General features: G+C 47.3%; 1 protein-coding gene across 1 annotated transcript in view; it reads left to right on the top strand.

Moving 5' to 3' along the window:
* Window positions 1–23,408, top strand: part of kcnh8 (potassium voltage-gated channel, subfamily H (eag-related), member 8) — a 674,720-nt gene that overhangs the window by 618,155 nt on the left and 33,157 nt on the right. The window contains exons 13-15 of the mRNA XM_072508746.1: window positions 2,739–3,076; window positions 20,482–20,588; window positions 22,085–22,164. Coding sequence (XP_072364847.1) covers window positions 2,739–3,076; window positions 20,482–20,588; window positions 22,085–22,164 — 525 coding nt within the window. The remainder of the gene's footprint in view (window positions 1–2,738; window positions 3,077–20,481; window positions 20,589–22,084; window positions 22,165–23,408) is intronic.

Here is a 23,408-nt window from a genome sequence, read left to right as displayed (position 1 = left end):
CTAGTGAGCACTCTCTCCAGATCCCCCCCCCCCCTCCCCCCCACCTCACAGAATATTCACCGGGCCCTGGCATGACGTCACGCCACCGTCATTTACAACAGGTTTGGTCAGGCATCTGGCAGTTGAAGGTATCCCTCCGTGGGCCAGAGGTAAGTGTAGCCCCCAGGTGATCTACCCATGGCAGTGCCCTGGCAGTGCCAACTGTGCCGAGGACAGTTCCAGGTGGGGAACCTAGTGGGAACCCCATGTGTAGTGTGTGGAGGAGAGAACGGACATGGTGGGGGGGGGATATCTTTGGAGGTGGGGGGGAGGTGGGGGGAATATCTTTGGGGGTGTGGGGGGGAATGCCAGCTAGGAATATTGGGTGGGGGAGAGGGAGCGCCCCTGAGACCTCCGTGACGTGGGCTGGGGGTCGTTAGACTGCATCGTCATGGGGTGCTCTTTAAAGATGGTGCCCCAATCTGATTGGAGCCTTTACCCGCCTCTAAGAGGCCTCGCTCCACCAGAGTGATGGCATAAACCAAGCTCACTTTTTTTTAGCAAAATTTTTTCTGTTCAAAATTCTGTGAGAAATCCCACTGACCACATGATGGAAATGGCACTGTTTTTCCCACCAGAGCTGACACTGCCGTTTTTTCATAAAATGTGCCCCATTGTTCTTTTAGTCTATCTTGATAGCCAAGTCGGGTTGAACTGAGAATTATTCTAATGACTGTTCTCTAAGTCTTTTCCAAAGCCAGTATCATCCACCATCTGAGGAACACAAAACTGAAAATAACATTCAAAGGTCAGACTGAGATCTTGAACAGAAAAACAATTAATATGCTTTACATTATGACCAGTAGTCCTACAAATGCACCTCAACTGCCTTTTTGCTTTACCTATCACTGCGTATTGTTCATGATCTTTTCGGGATCTATGCATTATAAAGGTCAGATTTCTTTCTTTCTCCAATTTTATTTATGTTTTTGCATGTTGAGCATTCATCCTGGCCACATGCGTAATACTGCACTTTTCTGATGGCACTTTTCCAAATGAAATACTGGGTGGAATCTTTCAGGTTCAATGGAAGCAGGTTAGGAGGCAGGACTTAGAGAAAACTTAGGAATTTGCGTGTCGGGTCAGTTCCCAGACACCTTTCCGTCCCTGAGCAACCTTTCCAGACGTCCAGTCAAAGTTGTCCACCAGGCAGCAGCTGGGAGCTAAATAGGCCCATTGCGGGACCAACTGGGGCATAGTTATGGTGCCATCAGGATCTCCAGAGTCTGACAGGTAAATGGAAGAGGCCTGTTGGCACCTCCGAATTGTCACCCAATACAGACCTTGTAGGATGAGAGGGCCGCAGCTGTCATCTTGTGGAGGGCTCTCTGAGTGAATTTAAACAGTTTTTAGGAAGCTGCAGAGAGTGTCTCCATATTTCCATATTGTGGAGCCCTTGTTTTCTCCTGCCTGCCTCAGCAGTGCCCACCTCCCATCGGGGGAACCAGTCAACCAGAGCTTGGCCCTCCCACGTCGGAAACCAGCCCACCATCGTTGCTTGGACAGCAGTTGGCCATCTCCTGTAAGATCTCATCACCCTGCAACCAGCCAAAAATAAGATTGTCACAACGTGCATTTGTTCCCAGGTGCATAAAACTTTCAACGGTGATTAGATTCAGTCTATCATTTGCCAGTCAAAATTCCAATCCCCCAACAACTTAGATTTGCCTGAAGCAATTGCATTTTCTACAATCCTGCCACTCAAACAGATCTTAATATCATCTGCAAATTTGCAGATCGTACCCACAATACCAACATCTAAATCGTTAATGAAGTAGTAAAGAGCAACTGTCCCAACACAGTTATCTATGTTACACCATGGTGACAAATCCTTCCATAACTACCTTTTGCCTACCTCCTCCCTGCCAATTCTCACACTAGCTCAACATGATACCGGTATATCGGAGGCTTTGAGCTTGTAGAGAAATCTCTTGCGAAGTGCTTTGGCAAAAACGTTTTGGAAGTCTCAGTAGAAAATTTCAACCAGGCTTTCCTCATCCACCATCCTTATTTATATTGAAGCCATTTTGGGTCCTAAATATCCCCCATAAATCCAAACAATCATACAGTGCATCCTTAATGATACATTCAAACATCTTTCCTAATTACTAGTGTAAAACTAATTAGCCTATATTTAGAAGGGTTCATCTTGCCTCCTTTTTTGAGATGGATCTGTATTAGTCTCTGTCCAGCCTGGGAATGGTCACAGAGCGCTATGAGCGATTAGAAATACAGGCAAGGACATCACAGCACATTTTATATTCACATCATCATTTAATTTGAGTATTGCTTCAAGAGTGCAAGGTACTCAATTAGCATTTCCACCAGACCCATCTCTCAGATGAGACATTAAAATGCTGTCTCGGGTTGACATAAAAGCTTCCCAGTGTCCTGACCAATATTTATCCCTCAGGCAATATCACTAAAACAGATTATCTGGTTATTTATTTCATTGCTTTTTGTGGTACCCTGCTGTGTGCAAATTGCCTGTTGCGTTTCCCTACATTACAACAGTAACTTCAGTGGTTGTAAAGCACTTTGGGATATCCCGAGGTTGTGAAAGACACTCAAGTGCTTTCCTACTCATCATGTCATTTTTAATCGTCATTTATCTTACTAGGTTCCTTGCCAGTTAAAAGTGAACTGTTTAGTTCCTGACACTTCTGTACTGACTGTTTTTTGTCCCCATTTGCACATAGTCAGATTCCAATGGAAATGGGAACCTAAACCAGAAACTCGATTCTATTGTAGAAGATGAAGAGGAAGTGGAGGAAGTGGACGAGACTACACCATTGTCACGTATTTCTACCAGTGATCGATCCTTGAATTTTAACAAAGCTATGAATACCAGCAGTTTCCTAGGAGCTAATCAACAGCTCCTGACAAGCTCTATCGGCTTCAGATCTCCCACCAGAGGCTGCAGTGCAATGATCAGGAGCAGACAAGATTATGAATCTGTTAATGCAAGGAGCGGAAAAGATAAGAATCTAAAACTGCACCTCTCTGCATTGAACACTCCTCCTGATCTCAGTCCAAGGTACAACGTTTTAAATTTCAGTTTTTCTTATATTCTTTCTATTTTCTTTAAGGCTACTGATTCAAGGAATCTCAATGCAGGAAATGGAACATGTTTCTACCTGGGCAACCACTACATCAAGCTGTATAAGATTCAAAATTACAGATGGTTATATTAATGTATAAACACTTAATTTATTTGCATGACCACCCCGTGTCTCCTGTTTTAGCAGAGCTTTTAACCTATTTTATTTAAATGAGTTAACCACTCCACAAAATAGTGAACAGAGGAAAGTCATGTGAACATGTTACCTATTTATGCACTGGGACAAAAGCGCGACCATGTCGCCAACAATAATTTCTAACATTTCAGATTGGATTTTGTGAGCACATTGTGTAAACTAAACGGACATAAAATGAGGGCCTGCCAATCTTTTCTTTGTGAGATGTTAATGTCACTGGCTATGCCAGCATTTGTTGCCCATCTCTAAATGCCCTTGAGAAGGTGGTGACGTGCCGCCTTCTTCAACCGCTGCAGTCTGTCTGGTAGAAGGAGAATTCTGTAGAAATCTGACATAGCTTCTGTTTCAAAATACTTTTCATCAATTGATTGTGGTTTTAATTTAGAATATTTCCAAAGGTTTACTATTGGGATCCATAAATTGATAACACAGCTATAAAATAAGATCATAAAAAATGTGAACAGGGGTAGGCCATTCTGCCCCTCGCACCTGCTCCGCCTTTCATAAGATAAGATCCTGGCTGATCAAACACTCGCTAAGTCCACTTTCCTGCCTTCTCTCCGTAACCCATAATTCCCCTTCTGAAACCGCTCGCGAGATTTGTGACACTCAAAATGTCTCGCCATATTGAACGGAGTCTCACAAGATGTCGCGATCTGGACCTCGCTCTCGCTGGGTGAGATCCAGATATGCATATTTAAATGCTCCATTAGGCTCATTTAAATATGCATCCTCCGGTTTCTCCCAGTGCTCAGGACTCACCAGCTGCACCTGGAAGACGTCACCACGGCTCCATTTAGTACTGGTGCACACAAAGGTGAAGCAATCATAACAGCACCTGGGGAAGGGAGGGAGGGGGGGGGGTCTGGCAAGCCATTGGAGACTCCCAGGCAGTCAGGAATTGGCAGGGTGGTACCTTGGCATCTGGGTACCTTGGCACTGTCACCTGGGCATTCTATGACTGCCACACTGGCACTGACAAGGTGCCCAGGTGACACTGCTGAGCTGGCAGTGGCACCGCGAGGGTGCTAGGTTGGCAGTGCCAAGGTACCATGCGTGCCTTGCCCATAAGAAGCGGGGTGAGGGGCTTGACGACCTCAGATGAGGTACGTTGGGTGCAATGGGAGGGACCGTAGTCCATGGTGGAGTCGCTGAGGAGGTCAAGAGATCCACCCCAATCCACAAATAATCTTCCTGTACATGGCAAAACTGCGCCTTCAACGGGACGCTCTTCCTGAGGCCAAAGAAACGGCAAAATGACGTTGAATAGCTGGACCTTTCCAGCGTTGCAGGTGCCAAGAAACACCCCACTAAATTGGACATAGGGCGCAATTCAATCAAAACATTTCTATGTCCACTGGTCTTACACTCTCCCATGAATGGAATCATCCTCACAACATTTACCCTAAGAATCCTATATGTTTCAATCATATCACCTCTCATTTCTTCTGAACTCCAAACCTGTTCAATCTTTCCTCATATGGCAGTCCCTCCATATCTGGGATCACCTGAGTAAACCTGTCTGTACTGCCTCCATGATATATCTTTCCTTATATAAGGGGGCCAAAACTGTACACGGTATTTTAAATGTGGCCTCACTAGTAGGATGTACAGTTGCAATAACACCTCTTTACTTTCATAATCCAGCCACCTTGAAATAAAAGCCAGCATGCCATTTGCCTTCCCTACAGTGATACGGGATTCGATTGTAAGGGTAGTAGACGGGCGTTTCTGTGGACTCAAACAAGACTCCAGGAAGATATGTTGCCTCCCGGGTGCAAGGGTCCTGGATGTCTCAGAGCAGCTGCAGGACATTCTAAAGGGGGAGGGTGAACAGCCAGCTGCTGTGGTGCATAAAGGTACAAACAATATAGGTAAAAAACAGGATGAGGTCCTACATGCTGAATTTAGGGAGTTAGGAGATAAACTAAAAACTAGGACCTCAAAGGTAGTAATCTCGGGATTGCTACCAGTGCCACGTGCTAGTCAGAGTAGGAATGACAGGATAGACAGGATGAATGCATGGCTTGAGAGATATGTGCAGGAGGGAGGGATTCAGATTTTTGGGACATTGGAACCGGTTCTGGGGAGGTGAGACCATTACAAATCGGATGGTCTGCACCTGGGCAGGACTGGAACCAATGTCCTGGGGGGGGTTGTTTGCTAGCGCTGTTGTGGAGGGTTTAAACTAATGTGACAGGGGGATGGGAACCAATGCAGGAAATTGGAGGGTAGTAAAGAGAGGATAGAAACAAAAACCAGTAAGGAGAAAAGTGGAAGGCAGAGAAGCAGATTGAACTGCATTTATTTCAATACAAGAGGCTTAACGGGCAAGGCATTTGAACTCATGGATAGGTACATGGGACTGGGATATTATAGCTATTACTGAAACCTGGCTAAAGGAGGGTCAGGACTGGTAGCTCAATGTTCTGGGGTACAGATGCTATAGGAAAGATATAACAGGAGGTAAGAGAGGAGGGGGAGTTCCGCATTTGATTAGGGACAACATCACGGCAGTACAGAGAGAGGATATATCCGAGGGTTCGCCTACTGAGTCTTTATGGGTAGAACTGAAAAATAATAAGGGTGAGATCACTTTGATAGGACTGTATTATAGGCCCCTAAATAGTCAGCGGGATAGTGAGGAGCAAATATGTAAAGAGATTACAGATAACTGCCGGAAAAATAAGGTGGTAATAGTTGGGAACTTTAACTTTCCCAACATTAACTGGGACAGCCATTTTTTATTATTTTTTAAAATATATTTATTAAAGTTTTTTAACACAACTTTTCTCCCTTAAAAACAATAACCCCTCGTAACAAAAAAAACGAGAAACCGCACAGAGCAAGATATATACATGGCAAAATGATATATTTACACAGCTTTGTACACTGGCCCTCACCCGTACGTGCCAGTTTCCCCAATCCTTCATGTTATCTCTTGCTCATCCACCCTCCCAGGCGGTCCCGTCCCCCCCCCAGGACGTGTCCCCCCCCCCCCCCCCCAAGGTTGCTGCTGCTGCTGACCGACCTTCCTCTAACGCTCCACGTGATAGTCTAGGAACGGTTGCCAACGCCTGTAGAGCCCCTGCGCAGACCCTCTCAAGGCGAACTTAATCCTCTCCAACTTTATGAACCCAGCCATATCATTTATCCAGGCCTCCAGGCTGGGGGGCTTCGCCTCCTTCCACATTAGCAAGATCCTTCGCCGGGCTACTAGGGACGCAAAGGCCAGAATGCCGGCCTCTTTCGCCTCCTGCACTCCCGGTTCGTCCACTACTCCAAATATTGCTAGCCCCCAGCTTGGCTTGACCCGGGCTTTCACCACCTGAGATATTGCTCCCGCCACTCCTCTCCAGAACCCCTCCAGTGCCTGGCATGACCAAAACATATGGACATAGTTCGCCGGGCTCCCTGAGCACCTTCCACATCTGTCCTCTACCCCAAAGAACCTACTCAACCTCGCCCCCGTCAAGTGCGCTCTGTGGGCCATCAGGTTGAGCCTGGCACACGAGGAGGAGGAATTAACCCTACCTAGGGCATCAGCCCACAGACCTTCCTCGATCTCCTCCCCCAGCTCCTCCTCCCATTTACCCTTCAACTCTTCTACCAGTGCTTCCCCCTCTTCTTTCAACTCCTGGTGTATTTCCGACACCTTGCCCTCCCCGACCCATACACCCGAGATCACCCTACCTTGAACTTCTTGTGCTGGGAGCAACAGGAATTCCCTCACCTGTCGCCTCACAAAAGCCCTGACCTGCATATATCTAACGGCATTTCCCGGGGGTAACTCGAACTCCTCCAGTGCCCCTCGGCTCGCAAACATCCCATCGATGAACAGGTCCCCTATTCTTCCAATTCCCGCCCGATGCCAGCTCTGGAACCCCCCGTCCATCTTCCCCGGGACAAACCGGTGGTTACCCCTGATCGGGGACCACACCGATGCTCCCATTGCATCCCGGTGCCGTCTCCACTGGCCCCAGATCCTTAACGTTGCCGCCACCACCGGGCTCGTCGTATACTTTGTCGGCGAGAGTGGCAGCGGTGCCGTCACCAACGCCCCCAGGCTCGTTCCTTTACAGGACGCCATCTCCATCCTCTTCCATGCCGCCCCCTCTCCCTCCATAACCCACTTGCGGATCATCGTCACATTTGCTGCCCAGTAGTAGCTCCCCAGGTTTGGCAGCGCCAACCTTCCTCGGTTCCTACTGCGTTCCAGGAACCCTCTCCTTACTCTCGGGGTCTTATTCGCCCACACAAACCCCATGATACTCCTACCTACTCTCTTAAAAATGGCCTTAGTGATCACGATGGGAAGGCACTGAAACACAAACAGAAACCTCGGAAGGACCACCATTTAACTGGGGCAGCCAAAGCACTAGGGGTTTGGATGGAGAGAAATTTGTCGAGTGTATTCGGGAAGAATTCCTCATTCAATATGTGGTTGGCCTGACCAGAGAGGGAGCAAAACCTGACCTCCTCTTGGGGAATAAGGAAGGGCAGGTGACAGAAGTGTTAGTGAGGGATCATTTTGGGACCAGTGACCATAATTCCATTAGTTTTAAGATAGCTATGGAGAATGATAGTTCTGCCCCAAAAGTTAAAATTTTAAATTGGGGCAAGGCCAATTTCCAGGGTATTAGGTGGGAACTTTCAAAAGTTGATTGGGGGTGCCTATTTGCAGACAAGGGGACTGCTGGTAAGTTGGAGTGTTAACTGGGTTCACGGTGAGCACATTCCTCTTAGAGTGAAGGGTAAGGCTGGTAGAAGGAGGAAACCCTGGATGACTCGGGATACTAAGGCCATGGTCAAAAGGAAGAAGGAGGCATATGACATGCATAGGCAGCTGGGATTAAATGGATCCCTTGAAGAGTATAGCGCTTGTCGGAGTAGAGTTAAGAGAGAAATCAGGAGGACAAAAAGGGGACATAAGATTGTCTTGGCAGATAAGGCAAAGGAAAATCCAAAGAGCTTTTACAGATACAGAAAGGGTAAAAAGGTGACTAGGGAGAGGGTAGGGCCTCTTAAGGATAAACAAGGCCATCTATGTGCGGAGCCACAAGGGATGGGTGAGATCCTAAATGAATATTTCTCGTCAGTATTTACTGTTGAGAAAGGCACAAATGTTAGGGAAATTGGGGAAATAAAAAGTGATGGCTTGAAGAGTGTACATATTACAGAGAAGGAAGTGCTGGAGGTATTGAAACGCATCAAGGTAAATAAATCCTTGGGACCTGATGAAATGTATCCCAGGACATTGTGGGAGGCTAATGAGGAAATTGCCATCCCCCTAGCTGAGATATTTGAATCTTAGACAGCCACAGGAGAGGTGCCTGAATATTGGAGGGTAGCAAATGTTGTGCCCTTGTTTAAGAAGGGCTGTAGGGATAAGCCTGGGAACTACAAACTGGTTAGCCTTACTTCTGTAGTGGGTAAATTGTGAGAAGGTATTCTGAGGGACAGGATCTACAGGCATTTAGACAGGCAAGGGCTAATTAGGGGAAGTCAGCATGGCTTTGTAAGGGAAAAATGTCTCACCAATTTGATTGAGATTTTTGAAGGGGTAACCAAGAAGGTAGATTGGGGCAGTGTGGTCGACGTTGTCTACATGGACTTTAGCAAGGCCTTTGACAAGGTACCGCATGGTAGGTTGTTGCAAAAGGTTAAATCTCATGGAATCCAGGGTGACATAGCCAATTGGTTACAGAATTGGTTTGGCGACCAAAGCCAAAGAGTGGTTGTGGAGGGTGGTTTTTCAAACTGGAGGCCTGTGACCAGCGGTGTGCCTCAGGTATCGGTACTGGGTCCACTGTTATTTGTTATATATATATTAATGTTTTGGATGAGAATGTAGGAGGCATGTTAATAGTTTTGCAGATGACACCAAGATTGGTGGCATAGTGGATAGTGAAGAAGGTTATATAAGATTGCAACAGGATCTTGACCCATTGGGCCAGTGGACCGATGAATGGCAGATGGAGTTTAATTTGGATAAATGTGAGGTGATGCATTTTGGTAGATCAAATCAGGGCAGGACCTACTTAGTTAAAGGTTCGGCATTGGGGAGAGTTACAGAACAAAGAGGTCTAGGGGTACAGGCTCTTAGCTCCTTGAAGGTGGAGTCGCAGGTGGACAGGGTGGTGAAGAAGGCATTCAGCATGCTAGGTTTTATTGGTCAGACTATTGAATACAGTAGTTGGAACGTCTTGTTGAAGTTGTACAAGACCACACATGGAATACTGTGTTCAGTTCTGGTCACCCTATTATAGGAAGGATATTGTTAAATTAGAAAGAGTGCAGAAGAGATTTACAAGGATGCTACCAGGACTTGATGGTCTGAGCTATAAGGAAAGGCTGGGTAGGCTGGGACTTCTTTCCCTGGACTGTAGGAGGCTTCGGGGTGATCTTATCGAGGTTTATAAAATAATGAGGGGCATAGATAAGGTAGACAGTCAACATCTTTTCCCAAAGGTAGAGGAGTCTAGAACTAGAGGGCATAGGTTTAAGGTGAGAGGGGAGAGATACAAAAAAGACCAGAGGGGAAATTTCTTCACACGAGGGTGGTGAGCATCTGGAATGAGCTGCCAGAGGCAGTGGTAGAGGCGGGTACAATTTTTTCCTTTAAAAATCAGTTCGACAGTTACATGGGCAGAGTGGGAATAGAGGGATATGAACCAAATGCGGTGGGCAAGTGGGACTAGCTTAGTGATAGAAACTGGGCGGCATGGACCAGCTGGGGGAAGGGCCTGTTTCCATGCTGTAAACATTAATGACTCTATGACTCTATTACCTTCTGAATCTGTATGCTAGCTTTCTGGGTTTCATAAACAAGGACCCCCAAGTCCTTTTGCGCTACAGTTTTCTGCAGTGTCCATCTATTTAAATAATAATCCGCCTTCTCATTCTTTCTTCCAAAATGAACAATCTCACATTTTCCCACATTGAATACCTTTTGCCAATTATCTGCCCATTCATTTAACCTGTCAATATCTCTCTGAAAACTATTTATATCCACCTTATAATCTGCCTTCCCGACTACCTTTACATCATCTACAAATTTGACCACAGTACACTCTGTTCCTCCATCCAGATCATTAATATATATTGTGAAGAGCTGTGGTCCCAGCACTGATCCCTGTGGCACTCCACTGGTTATTGCCCTCCAACCTGTGAAAGCCCCTTATCACTACTCACTGCTTCCTGTTAGTCAATCCTCTATCGATGCTTGAATATTACCTCCAACACCATGAGCTCCTATCTTGCATAGTAATCTTTTGTGTGGCACCTTATGAAATGCATTTTGAAAATCTAAATATGCAACATTGACTGGTTCTCCTCGACCTACTCTGGCTGATGTCTCCTCAAAGAGCTGGAGTAAAGTTGTCAGACATGATTTTCCTTTCATGAAACCATGCTGACTGTTCTTGATCAGACTATGGGCGTGATCTGATGGCCACGTCGTACCCGGCACAGGTCTGTGCGAGCCGATTCGATCGCGCGATAGGGTGAAATCAGGAGCCGGGCCAGGCACCAATCGGTTTCCAATCTAACCGGCCCGCTCCCGTTGGCGGGTTCCGGATCCCGCCTGATGTGGCAAGGTACCAATTAATACCAATTGAGGGCAATCACCATCTCATTAATGAGAGGGATGCCCGATCTAATGACCTCCCGGGATATAGCCGGTTCCCTAGCGAGAAGTCACGCTGGTGCCCTTTAGAAAACCTACTTAAAAATGGGAACCAAATGCAATGGCTGCTGTGGGATTGGAGGAAGTGAGTAGCCATTTTAACAATCGAACATACAGCCCAGGGGCACCTGAGCTGCTATCCCAGTGCTCGGGGGTGAGGGAGGGTGGTGCCCTGCCCTGCACCTGGGGAGGGGGGACAGGCCTGGTCAGGGGGCTGGACGCCTTCGGTGGGAGTTCATCCCTGGGCCGGGGAGGGTGAGGGGCTCATTGCCCGTGGGTCCTACAGGCCTTCCCTCAGATTGTGTATACCCATAACAGTAGCAACAACAGCTGCTGCCCGTGTCCCACCAAACACCTTCAGGGCAGAAGTGGAAAAGTGGTGCAGGTTACTTAAACTCCCTCTGACTGTGAGCAGCCTCTGGCTGCACAGATGAAGGTTATTGTTAACAGGGAATTGGCAATGTTCGTTATGTGAGCACTTCACAGCTGCAGGTTGTGTTTGCTGTGCTCCTGCTGGTGGCTGCAGGTGCCTGGAGGCTTCTGTTGCTGTTTCCTTCCTTTTCTGTAGCCAGAAAGAAGGACAATTTTTCCTAAGAAAGCTGGGTCCTGGAACATCTGGCTTAGGGGGACATATGAATCCAGAAAGCAATTTGATTTGAAGTAAGAAGATCCTGCGGGACCTTGTGCGCAACATTGTTCCAAATGTGCCACCTGCTAAGGCTGTTGAAGAAATGCTTTCACAGATTGCTGATGCCTTTGTTGCTGGTGTGGCGAGTGCTACTTGTAACTGGCACGTCACCGCGGGTTAAACGTTGGATGTCAGGGGTGCTCAACTGCACTTTGAGCGCCAGTGGAATATGTGAATGCTAGGATTTGGCCGTGTGGGAGGGCCTGCCCATCTGCGGCTCCTGGACTGGGAGAATGGCACTGATACGTGGAACAAGTAACTCATTGATGGGCAGATCATTTCAAGGCAAAACTCTGGACATAACACATTCTCAGGCTTGTCTCCCATTTCTGTTGAGGAACCTGGGAGGGGTGAGGGTGCGTGTTTTTTCTTGTGAAAATGAGCCACTATAACTTTGTATTGGTACCAATGTGGAACGGTGATGTTTCCTTGTTGTTTAATGGTTAGTGTGATATGTGGAATGTTACGGGAATAGGCATCCTCTTCCTCCATAGGGTGCATCTGTGAGGTCACGGATGCCCAGTTTGCCTGGGCAGCAGACTATATAAACTTTGAGCTGGATCAGGCCCATCAAGCTGCCCGGCAGTCGGGTTCTCTGCCATCGCTGGGATGCCCCAGGGGTGGAAGATGTCGGCAAGGACATGGCACAGGTACCGAGTGTCCTGCGGCACATGTCGCACTGATTTTCACATCTTTATTACTGTTGACCGTTTAATAAACAAAATATTCTCAAGTGGATTCTCATCGATAAACATGCCGTGTCTCAGATAAGTGTTATTGCCTCGCATGCCAGTCGAACTGTGAGGCCTGGACACTCTGCCTGGACCCTGGAGGCATCAGCACCACAGAGGCAGCAGCCAACAATCAAATACTCTAGAGCTGGGCTTCAGCACTGGGGATTTCCCTGCTACCCCAGGGTGAGTGTGTGGACCAGGGGAGGGTGCCCCGAATGTTCACAGCTGGGGTCTGGGGTCCCGGGGTCTAGCGGCCCCTGCAGTGGCCAGGGGTACGTGTGCAGGGCGGGGTTGCGCCATCACAACTGGCTTGGTGGATGGCACGATGAGAGACGGTGGAACACATAAGGGTGGGGGAAGCTTGGGGGCTTTGAGGGTCCAGGAGTGGAAGCCATAACTGATTGTCAGTCTCTCACCTTCTACAACTCCTTAAAGATATAACAATGTGGATGGTATTATCGACCCCGCAACGGTAACTCTCGCAATGCTGGTGGCAGCCAGGTGACCAGACGCGGGAGAAGATGGCAGCATCAACGCAGGCTTGAGGCGGCACCCCATGTAAAGGGGGCCAACGCACACCCTGCATACCTGGCCACCCATTAGGCCGGGGATAGACCCAAGAGGGAGGTCAGAAATGGCCCAAGGTGTACCAATGTTGATGGTCGTTTGAGGAGATGTCGGACAGTGGGACATGTGCCGCAGGACGCTCGGTCTCAACAAGGGGACGGTGCATACCTGTGCCATGTCCTTGCCGACAATTTCCACCCCTGGGGCATCCCGGCGAAGGCAGAGAACCCGACTGCCGGGCAGCTTGATGGGCCTGACCCAGCTCAAAGTTTATATAGTCTGCTGCCCAGGCAAACTGGGCATCCGTGACCTCAAAGATGCACCCCAAGGAGGAAGAGGATGCCTATTCCCGGTGACCGTGAAGGTCACCACAGCCCTGAACCTTTATGCCACCAGTTTATTTCATGGTTTGAGTGGATACTTGTGTGATATTTTGCAACCTATAGCTGACAAGCGCATCTGTGAGGTCACAGATGCCCTGTTTGCCTGGGCAGCAGACTATATAAACTTTGACCTGGATCAGGCCCATCCCAGGCAGCGGGATTCTCTGCCATCGTCGGGATGCCCCAGTCCCGGAGATAATTGATAGGACGCATGTCACCTTGCGCACACCAGTGCATCAGGGAGCACCTTTCCTTCACAGGAAGGGGTTCCACTCATTGAATGTTCAACTCATGTGTGACCGCCACTTCAGACCATGCATGTGTGTGCATGCTTCCAAGGGAGTGTGCACGACAGCTGCATCTTGGGACACTTGGAGATCTCCGGCATCTTTGAGGACCACCTCAGGATGATGGGTTGGCTCTTGGGGGATAAGGGGTACCTGCTGAGGTCCTGGCTGATGACGGCAGTCCGGAGGCCAGAGACGGATGCAGAGACCTGCTATAACAAGGCCCGTGTTACCACCCATGCTATTATTGAGTGGAGCATCAGACTGCTGAAAATGAGGTTCCAATGCCTGGACCACTCTAATGGTGCCCTACAGTACATCTGCCAGAGGGTCTCCCGCTTTGTGGTGGTCTGCTGTTCCCGCCACAATCTGACACAGCAGCAGGGTGATCTGCTGGAGGTGGAGGAGGAGGGACAGGTTGCCTCATCTGAGGAGGAAGACAAGGAGGGGCTGGAGGACGAGCCCGGGGAGGACCCGTGGGACCAGCCAGGGCAAAGAAGACTGGTGACGGTGACGACAAGGTGCCAGCAGGCCCAGAGAGCGAGCAGGCCCTCATCCTCGCCGACTATTCATAGGACAGGGCATCATCCATCACATCACCCCCTTCCCCCACCGCCCCCCCCCCCCCCCCCGCCCGTCCCCGTCAAGTCCCCCTGATCACCTCCCTTCCCCCATTGGTGACCCCCACACCGGCCCCTCCTTCGCCACCCGACTACCCTGTTCCACCCATATAGGGTCTGTGTAACATCACTCCTGGGTGATGGACCTGTGTTGACTGTCAGCGGCTTATTATGATAACGTGCTGTGAGGTAAGCTCCTCCATCTCTGCCATAGTCTGACTCCTGTTTTTCTGCTGATAGCACGTGCACACCCATCACCTGCACATGGTGCGCATCTGAGGCTCCTGATCTTGGACCATTGTACATGGGATTGGGAGACCAGAGAGTAACAGGTGGTGGGGGTGCAGGCCAGCGCGTTATGTGGAATAATGTGACAGAGGGTTCACATGTATCAGGTGTAGAAAGTTTTAATTGTGCCCTTCTGAAACCCTACCTGTCCCAAGCTAACAATGGTATTCCCCGGCCCCCCACACCCCCTCCCCAGTGCCCACTTAGTGATCTTCTTAAGTTTCCATGCTCCGCCACTAGGTCCAGTTGTGTCCCAGGATGCGGATTAGAGGTGGAGACAGCCTGCTGCTTCATATGCCCTGTGGCCTTTGATGCCTCTGGAGGGCCTGGGGCCAAAGATCACTGGCTGCCTTACTGGAGACACTGACATCGCCATGCCACCCTGTTCTGCAGACTGCCCTTGAGGCACGCTGGGATGAGGAGGCGGGGACTCGGGAGAGTTGGAGATTCATTGTCTCCCTGGTGGAAGGCCCCAGGTTGGCCTCCAGTGCTCCCTCCTCCCAGACGGTGCCCATGGAGCCTTGGGCGATTCCATGGGGTGGAGTGGCAGCTGAAGTGACTTCAGACTTAAACTCATTAATGGAAATAATGTTCAGCCAGGTGATTCACTCAAGATCCATTGTCCTCCGGGACACTCTAATGTTACCAGCCAAAATCCCATTCCAGAGTATGATGGCCTCTTTTGTCTGTAACTTGGAGGTTAATTGTATAAACGTAGCATGGCCCTGTTCTTTCGTGTAAATGGGAGTGGGCAATCAAAAGCCCAGATAGCGGAGTTTGTCTGCAGTCCAGGACAGAACCTGAGGGGCTCAGCAGAGCTCAGAGAGAAAAAGAATCCTGTTCAAACAGGTGGGACCAGATGGATTTGGAAAACCACCTGGAGAGGTCATGAAAAGCTGCCACAGAGACAGGCTTTCGAAAAGGAGTCTGAAGCAGCTTCAGTAACCGCAGGAAAATATTCTGTAAATGCAAGCCATCGTTTTTGCCTGCCTGCCAAGTGGAGTTGAGAGCTGTATGTTCATTTTATGTGGTGTTCAATGGGAAATAGTATGTTCGGGTTAAGAGATACATGTAAGCTGTTCATGTTAGGTTTGAAGTTTAAAAGTTTAAATATTGTTTTTCATTTGTTTTAATAAAGTTTTGTCTGTAAAAATAACCAAGCCCTGTTTCTTATGCAATCACCCCTGGAGCGAATCAATCTGTCCACACAGTCTTAAAAATAAAAATAACGTTGCGGTTCTGGTCCAGCATCTTAGCTACTGTTGGGATCTGGTCTGGCGTCGGTATCACTCGCCACACTCTTTTAAGGTAATTCAGGGACACAACTTTAATACAACCTTATAGTTTACTGTGAGAGTGAATAGCAAACAATACATTCATTCACTAACATTACCCAAGGTTTTCTTAGAAATAGATGCGAGGACCTTGGAGACCTTGGGCAAGCAAGGTCTCCAAGGGGCAGCACGGTGGCACAGTGGGTTAGCACTGCTGCCTCACGGCACTGAGGTCCCAGGTTCGATCCCGGCTCTGGGTCACTGTCTGTGTGGAGTTTGCACATTCTCTCCTTGTTTGCGTGGGTTTCACCCCACAACCCAAAGATGTGCATGGTAGGTGGATTGGCCACACTAAATTGCCCCTTAATTGGAAAAAAAAATTGGGTACTCTAAATTAAAAAAAAAAAGAAATAGGCGCAATGTGCATAAGTTCACATTTTGGGGAGCTAAGTTTTAAATATGAAAGGCTTTTATTAGTGTCACATTTTTTGATCTCTAATTATAGTTCAAGTATACATAAGCAAACAGAACAATATTTCTTAAAGCAAATCTAAAGCAGAAACTTAATATTCTGCAATCTCATGGTTCCTCAGATTCCAAGGCCCAACCATCTTCAACTGCTTAATCAATGACCTTTCTTCCATTATAAGGTCAGAAGTGGGGATGTTTGCTGATGACTGCACAATGTTCAGCACCATTCATGACTCATCAAATACTGAAGAGTCCATGTCCAAATACAACAGGACCTGGACAATATCCAGGGAAATAACATTTATGCCACACAAGTGACGAACAATGACCATCTCCAACAAGAAAGATTCTAACCATCATCCTTTGACATTCAATGGCATTACCATCACTGAAGCCCCACCATCAACGTTCTGAAGGTTACTATTGACCAGAAACTGGACCAACCATATAAATACTGTGGCTACAAGAGGAGGTCAGAGGATAGAAATTCTGTGGCAAGTAACTCATCCCCTGACTCCCTAAAGCCTGTTCGCCATCTATAAGGCACATGTCAGGAGTGTAATGGAATACTTTCCAATTTCCTGGATGAGTGCAACTCCAAAAGCACTCAAGAGGCTCAACACCATCAGAGCAAAGCAACTTGTTTTATTGGCACCCCTTCCACAAACATTCACTCCCTCCAACACTGATGCATAATGGCAGCTGTGTGGACCATCTACAAGATCCACTGCAGGAACTCACCAAGGTTCCCTCGGCAGCATCTTCCAAACTCACTGCTGCTACTATCTAGAAGGACAAGGCCAGCAGGTACATGGGAACACCACCACCTAGACGTTACCGTTGAAGTAACTCACCATCCTGGCTTGGAAACATATCACCATTCCTTCAATATTGCTGGGTGAAGATCCTGGAGCTCCCTCCCTAGCAGTACGGTGGGTGCACCTACACCACAGGGACTGCAACAATTGAAGAAGATAGCTCATAGCCACCTTCTCAAGAGCAACTGGGGATGGGCAATACTTGCTGACCTAGCCAGTGATACCCACATCCTCTAAATAAGTTTGATAAAGATCCAAAAGAAGTACTAAACCTGTGTACTTGAGGTAGTCCACACACAGTCAGTTAAATAGGGTCCCACTGAATTAACATGTATGTGTTTATATGCATGTGTGCAGCAATCTTAAAGGAAATGTGCTGTGCACCAATGGACCATGCAAAACAAAGAGAAAGTAGAAGAAAAACTGATATTGAGGCACCTATCCATCCCACTTCCTCCCTTGACCAACATCACTAAAATAGATAAATTGTTTATTCACCTCATTGCTGTTTATTTAGCACAGGGCTAAATCGCTGGCTTTGAAAGCAGCCCAAGGCAGGCCAGCAGCACGGTTTGATTCCCGTACCAGCCTCCCCGAACAGGCGCCGGAATGTGGTGACTAAGGGCTTTTCACAGTAACTTCATTTGAAGCCTACTTGTGCCAATAAGCGATTTTCATTTCATTTTTTATGGTGGGTTGGGTCACCCTCATGCGTGCACACTGTGGGGTGGGGGGAGGATGCCTTACTTGTCAGCGGGGATGGGCGGTCGGGGCAAGATTTGCATTGTAGGAGGAGAGAAACTTGCTATCAGGTCACCCGCTCAAAATGGCAGCCTGGTAGTGGGATTCATGACAGGAATCTTTCACAATCTGTGCCATGAATAAATTTGCATGACAAGGGTGAGTGAATTGCTTGTGGGCGTTGCTCCTAGTGCCATGTGAACCACAAGCAATTCAAGTCTGACGGGAAAACATAGGGCGCGATTCTCCACCCCACGCCGAAGTGGCCGCGCCGTCGTGAACGCTGTCGAGGTTCACGACGGCGCGGAACGGCCCCGGTCGCGACCGATTCAGGCCCTGACAATGGGCCAGTATCGGGACCGCGTCATCTACCCGCGCGAGGCCTTGTCGCCCGCGTAAAAGCGGCGCCGATTAGACGACGCGGCCGGCGCCGCATAACGGACATCATCCGCGCATGCGTGGTTGCCGTCCTGTCCATATCCGCCCCGCAAGAAGATGGGGGACGGATCTTGCGGGGCGGCGGAAGGAAGGAGGTCCTCCTTCAGAGAGGACGGCCCGACGATCGGTGGGCACCGATCGCGGGCCACCCCACATTTAAGGAACCCCCCGGTGCAGGATCCCCCCTCACCCCCCTACAGGCCGCCCCCCCAGCGTTCACGAACAGCCCACGACTGTAGCGACCACGTGTGGACGGCGCTGGGGGGAACCCGCCGTTTTGGCCTGGCCGCTCGGCCCATCCGGGCCTCAGAATCGCGGGGGTGCCGGAGAATCGCCACTTTGGGTATCTCCGGCGATTCTCCGGCCTGCGGCCTGCGAAACTCGACTGGCCCGTTCCCGCCGCTCGGGAGAATCGCGGGAGGGCGTCGGACCAGCGGCCCCGGAAATTTTGGCGGCCCAGGCGATTCTCCCAACCGGCGTGGGAGTGGAGAATCGCGCCCATAGTCTCCCAAACAGAGAATCAAACCCCATAAGTTCAATGAATACTAATTCACACAATTACTGTGAGTCTAAATTGCCATGATATCCTGCTGCAGTGCAATTGTCAATGATGTTATTGAGTAGTGTATTGGTGAATAGGCTGGAAATGTCAAATGAGTACATAGACTTGGCATCACTACCTTGGGTAACTCCTGCGTAAACATATCTAAGTGAGCTTAACTCTATATTTAAACATGCATTGAGCGTGGGATCCAGATCGGGGGACTTTGTGAGACCTTGTTAGATCTCGCGAGGCTGAACGAGCGTCGTCAATCTCACAAGAGGATTCGTGAGATTTACCTGCCCAATTGCGTCCCGGGTCGGGTGGTATGAGACGGTTGGATCACATCAGTTAACTCTGTTTCTCTATGGGCTGCATGGTGGCGCAGTGGTAAGCACTGCTGCCTCACAGCGCCGAGGTCCCCGATTCGACCCCGGCTCTGGGTCACTGTCCGCGTGGAGTTTGCATATTCTCCCCGTGTTTGCGTGGATTTTGCCCCCCACGACCCAAAGATGTGCAGTGTAGGTGGATTGGCTATGGTAAATTGCACCTTAATTGGAAAAATGAATTGAGTACTCTAAATTTACATTAAAAACTCTGTTTCTCTATTCACAGGTGCTGCCTGAGCTGCCGAATGTTTCCAGCATTTCCTGTTTTTTTTGTTTCTGATTTTGACCTTACACAATATTTTGCTTGTGTATGACCAGTCTTGTTGCATGGCTCATCTGTGTGACAACTCTCTCAATTTTAACACAGGTCCCCGATGTCAGTGAGAGGATTTTGTAGGATCGATTGGGCCTTTCTCCTTTCCAATGCCTAGGTCAAGGCCTCATGGTCCATCCAGTTTTATTCTTATTCAATTTTTCTATCGCTGTTTAATACAGCCTAGTGGCTTGCACGGCCACTTCAGAGAGCAGAGAGAATCAACCACATTGCTGTGGACCTGGAGTCACATGTTGGTCAAGTTAGGATTTCTTTCCTTGAAAGAAATGAATGAACCCAATGGGTTTGTGCAGCAATCCAGTAGCTTCACAATTCCATTCTCATTCACTTTTTATTCCGGATTAATTAGTTGAATTTGAATTCATGTTCAGTGAACAGGAGTGTTAGTCCAGATCTCTGGATCATTAGTCGATTAACATTATCACTATGCTACCATTCCTGGTTGGAACCTTCTTCCACTAGAAAGAGAGCACAGTTCAGAAGTTCAAGCCTAAAACATTCAACTTCACAAGAACAAAATGTATTCAATAGGCCTCCAGCACACACTCTAAAGGTGAATGAAAGTTAGAATATGGATATCATTGGATATCATTGTGCACTGTGGCCTAAATGCATTGTGAAGCTGTAGATGCTGAACACTGTTACCAGCCACTTTCACCAGAAACACTGATGACAATTTGAAGTAATTGGTTTTCTTGGCTAATTTAAGCAGATAATGTTGATGCAGTTTAGTAGTTAAATATCACTTAGTCTAAACGAACAGTAACTATGTGAATCACTGAACTTTATTGTTGATTTACAAGAATTGTAGCCAGATCTTTAAGCATTACTTTTTGCACTAGAAATGGATCATTCAAATTTGACATTTTACATTTACACAACTGTTTCATTTACACAACTGTTACACAAGTGTTTCATTTTGTAGAATTGTTGATGGCATTGAAGATGAGAAAAGTTCAACAGGGAACCAAAGATTTGAGTTCTGCACTGAAAATATGGGACAAGAATCACTCAAACTTCCAACTGCAAAAGGTAATGTATATCATGTTCATACTTGAACCAATAGAAATGTATTCCTCCATTCTATCCAAATACTATTTAAAATTGGACCTCTGGCATGTACTTCTTCCCCTTCACTCCTGAACATTTTATGCCAATCCAACATTTACAATGGAAATGGACTAAGTTAAATTAATAGCAGAGAAACCCTGCCTAACGGTGTTAAAACTTTATAATGGGAAAGCTCCATGTAAACATTTCACTGTCACAATTTATGAATGAACTTGTTGAATTACTTAATATCTTTTTTGGAGTAAAATGTTATTGGGCTTTCGTTCTCAGTAACTGAAATATCCACAATCTAAAGAAAATGGGAGATGAGAGCTAATGGACGAACAATCCGACACTGCAATGTTCTGCTTCCAGCAAATTGAAAGCTGACCCATGTACTTCCATGATTCGAACCATAGTCAGCCGAGAAATGTTGATTCTTTTTCTAATGTGTTACCTTGCTAAATTTTCTCTGCCCTTCTCTTCTGTGATGTGGTTCCACAGGCGCTGAGCACAATGGTGTGCCTTGCACAAGAGGCCATTTACTCATCCTACAGTGGGTATTCCCACGCTTTGAAAAACAGAACATCCTGATGCTGCTCTCACCTGAGATCCGCATCTGCACACTGTCATTAATTATTGGGTCATTGTTGAACTCTTGATGACAGGTAGAGTCAGGAAAGCCCCCAATTAAAGGGGAACATTTGAACCCGTGAAGCTGGTGTAGGTGGGTGTCACCAGAGACCGTCAAAAATATTCCATTAAGCTAAGCCAGGCTCAAGATGTACAATTTGACAGACTCAGAATGAATATTAGATGTCCTGCCCTCCAGCCGCATGTTTGGCAGGGCTGCTGCCAGAGGGTTAACCCGAGCCAGTGTGTCTACTGCTGCTGAAAGAAATCAACATCAGATCAGTCTGTTTAGTTACACAGTGGGTATTTTAACTGGGATCAGGATTCAGGTGAGGGAAGTTGGGGGGGGGCAAGAAAGCAAGAAACACACCAGACATCATCAGCATGGTTGCCAGCTCATTTTAATTACCGGCCATTATCTGCATTATCTGCAGTCAGCTGCCTGTCTGAAATGAGTAGAAACCAAATCAACGTCTGGCAAACGGCTTGAACTGAAGTCTAGACATCATCAGTAGTAGGCTGTCAGCCGGCCGCCAACCCGAGGACAGTTCACCAGTAAAAGGATGCGTCAAGTATGATTTATAACAGGGTCCGTGGGTGGGAGGTATGGGGGAGTGCAGGGAAGCAGGAATACAAACTTACCATTTGAGAGGTGGACGTGTACTCCTGATCTGCCTACCACCCCAGGGAAAGCAAAAAACATCCAATAAATTGTGACTCAATCTGCATATATGCTAGCATTTTCCAGTAATTCAAATTGCTGCAGTAAATGCAATTGTTAGTACATAGTGCCAATGAATTGGAGGACAGCAGAGGGTTTGTAAATTATTGCTTCATGTTTGCAGACTTTGATCAAGTTACTCCTGCCATGTTGGCTGCTAAAGCTGAAGAGACAAAGCAGCAGGTCAAAAGGCTGAATGATGAGGTACAAACAATTGTCAATTCAAACTGTAACATTTTAAAAAAGCATGATTCAGCATGCAATACCAAAAAAAATCCCTCACAGACAGGATTCCAATTGAAAATATTTTACATGTCACAGACCAAGCGATCACTCCTGAATTTACAAAAGATTATTCTGCATGCAGTTGTACATATATTGATGCTCATTCATTTTACTTTAGTCAAGGTGTTTGATATGTGTGGAAACTGTTAGTGTTTCACGAGAGCGCTGATCTATTGCCCCCCCCCCCCCCCCCCCCCCCCCCCGCCCCCACCACCACCACTCCTCCCCTGCACTGTGAAGCCCAAACAGGGACAGCTCTTAGTTGTCCAATATGGAGGGCATATTTTGTCTCCATAGGGACGTTTTACTAAGTCTGGAAAGCTAAGCATGGGTTGGCAATAGTCAAGCATTAGGAACTGCCAAAATTTACCGAATACATTCACCCATTGTTACTTTGTAGGAGAGAAATGCAACTTACATTTTGAAATAACAGGAAAAGTACAATTTTTTCTCCAAATCACATGAGGTTCCTGCTTTTCCCAGCATATCCCTGTCTACCACTTCTCTCCCCAAGCCATTCATATCAACATGTTTTCGAGCATCCTACCACTATCTTCCCATGTCCTATTCAATGTTTTGTATTCTCCTTGGATTTTTATTCAGTTTATGACCAAACAAAATGCCAAAAATTTCCAGCAACATTTGTTGCCAGTTTACAACTGAATCCAGTTGCCACTGTTACCCACTGTTACCAGACTCCTAAACAACCCTCTTTTGGACTGACCTGATTAACACTATACGACTGTATGCTTCAACTGATACCGGTGTTATGTAGTTACATTGTGTACCCTGTGTTGCACTATTATGTATTTTCTTTTATTTCCTTTTCTTTTCATGTACTTAATGATCTGTTGAGCTGCTCGCAGAAAAATACTTTTCACTGTATCTTGGTACACGTGACAATAAACAAAAAACAAACAAAAATAAACAAAATGAAACTGACATAAACTGCAACCTTTATAGATTTAAGTTAATTGATTGTACACGTAAAAACATTTAAATCAGAACTTCACAGTACACTGTGTATATTTTCATCATTTATTTGCACTATGTTATATTGAATGTGCCAAAATGATGATCTGCTCAAGGGTCAAAGATAATTGGAGGGATTTTGTGCTCGCGTTCGCTGAGAGCACAAATGGCGACATAGGCGCAAAATCCCA

Source organism: Scyliorhinus torazame, chromosome 6 (genome assembly GCF_047496885.1).
Source record: "Scyliorhinus torazame isolate Kashiwa2021f chromosome 6, sScyTor2.1, whole genome shotgun sequence".
Lineage (NCBI taxonomy): Eukaryota > Metazoa > Chordata > Chondrichthyes > Carcharhiniformes > Scyliorhinidae > Scyliorhinus > Scyliorhinus torazame.
The sequence above is the reverse complement of the archived record's forward strand: the minus strand, read 5'-3'. Positions and strand labels throughout refer to the sequence as shown.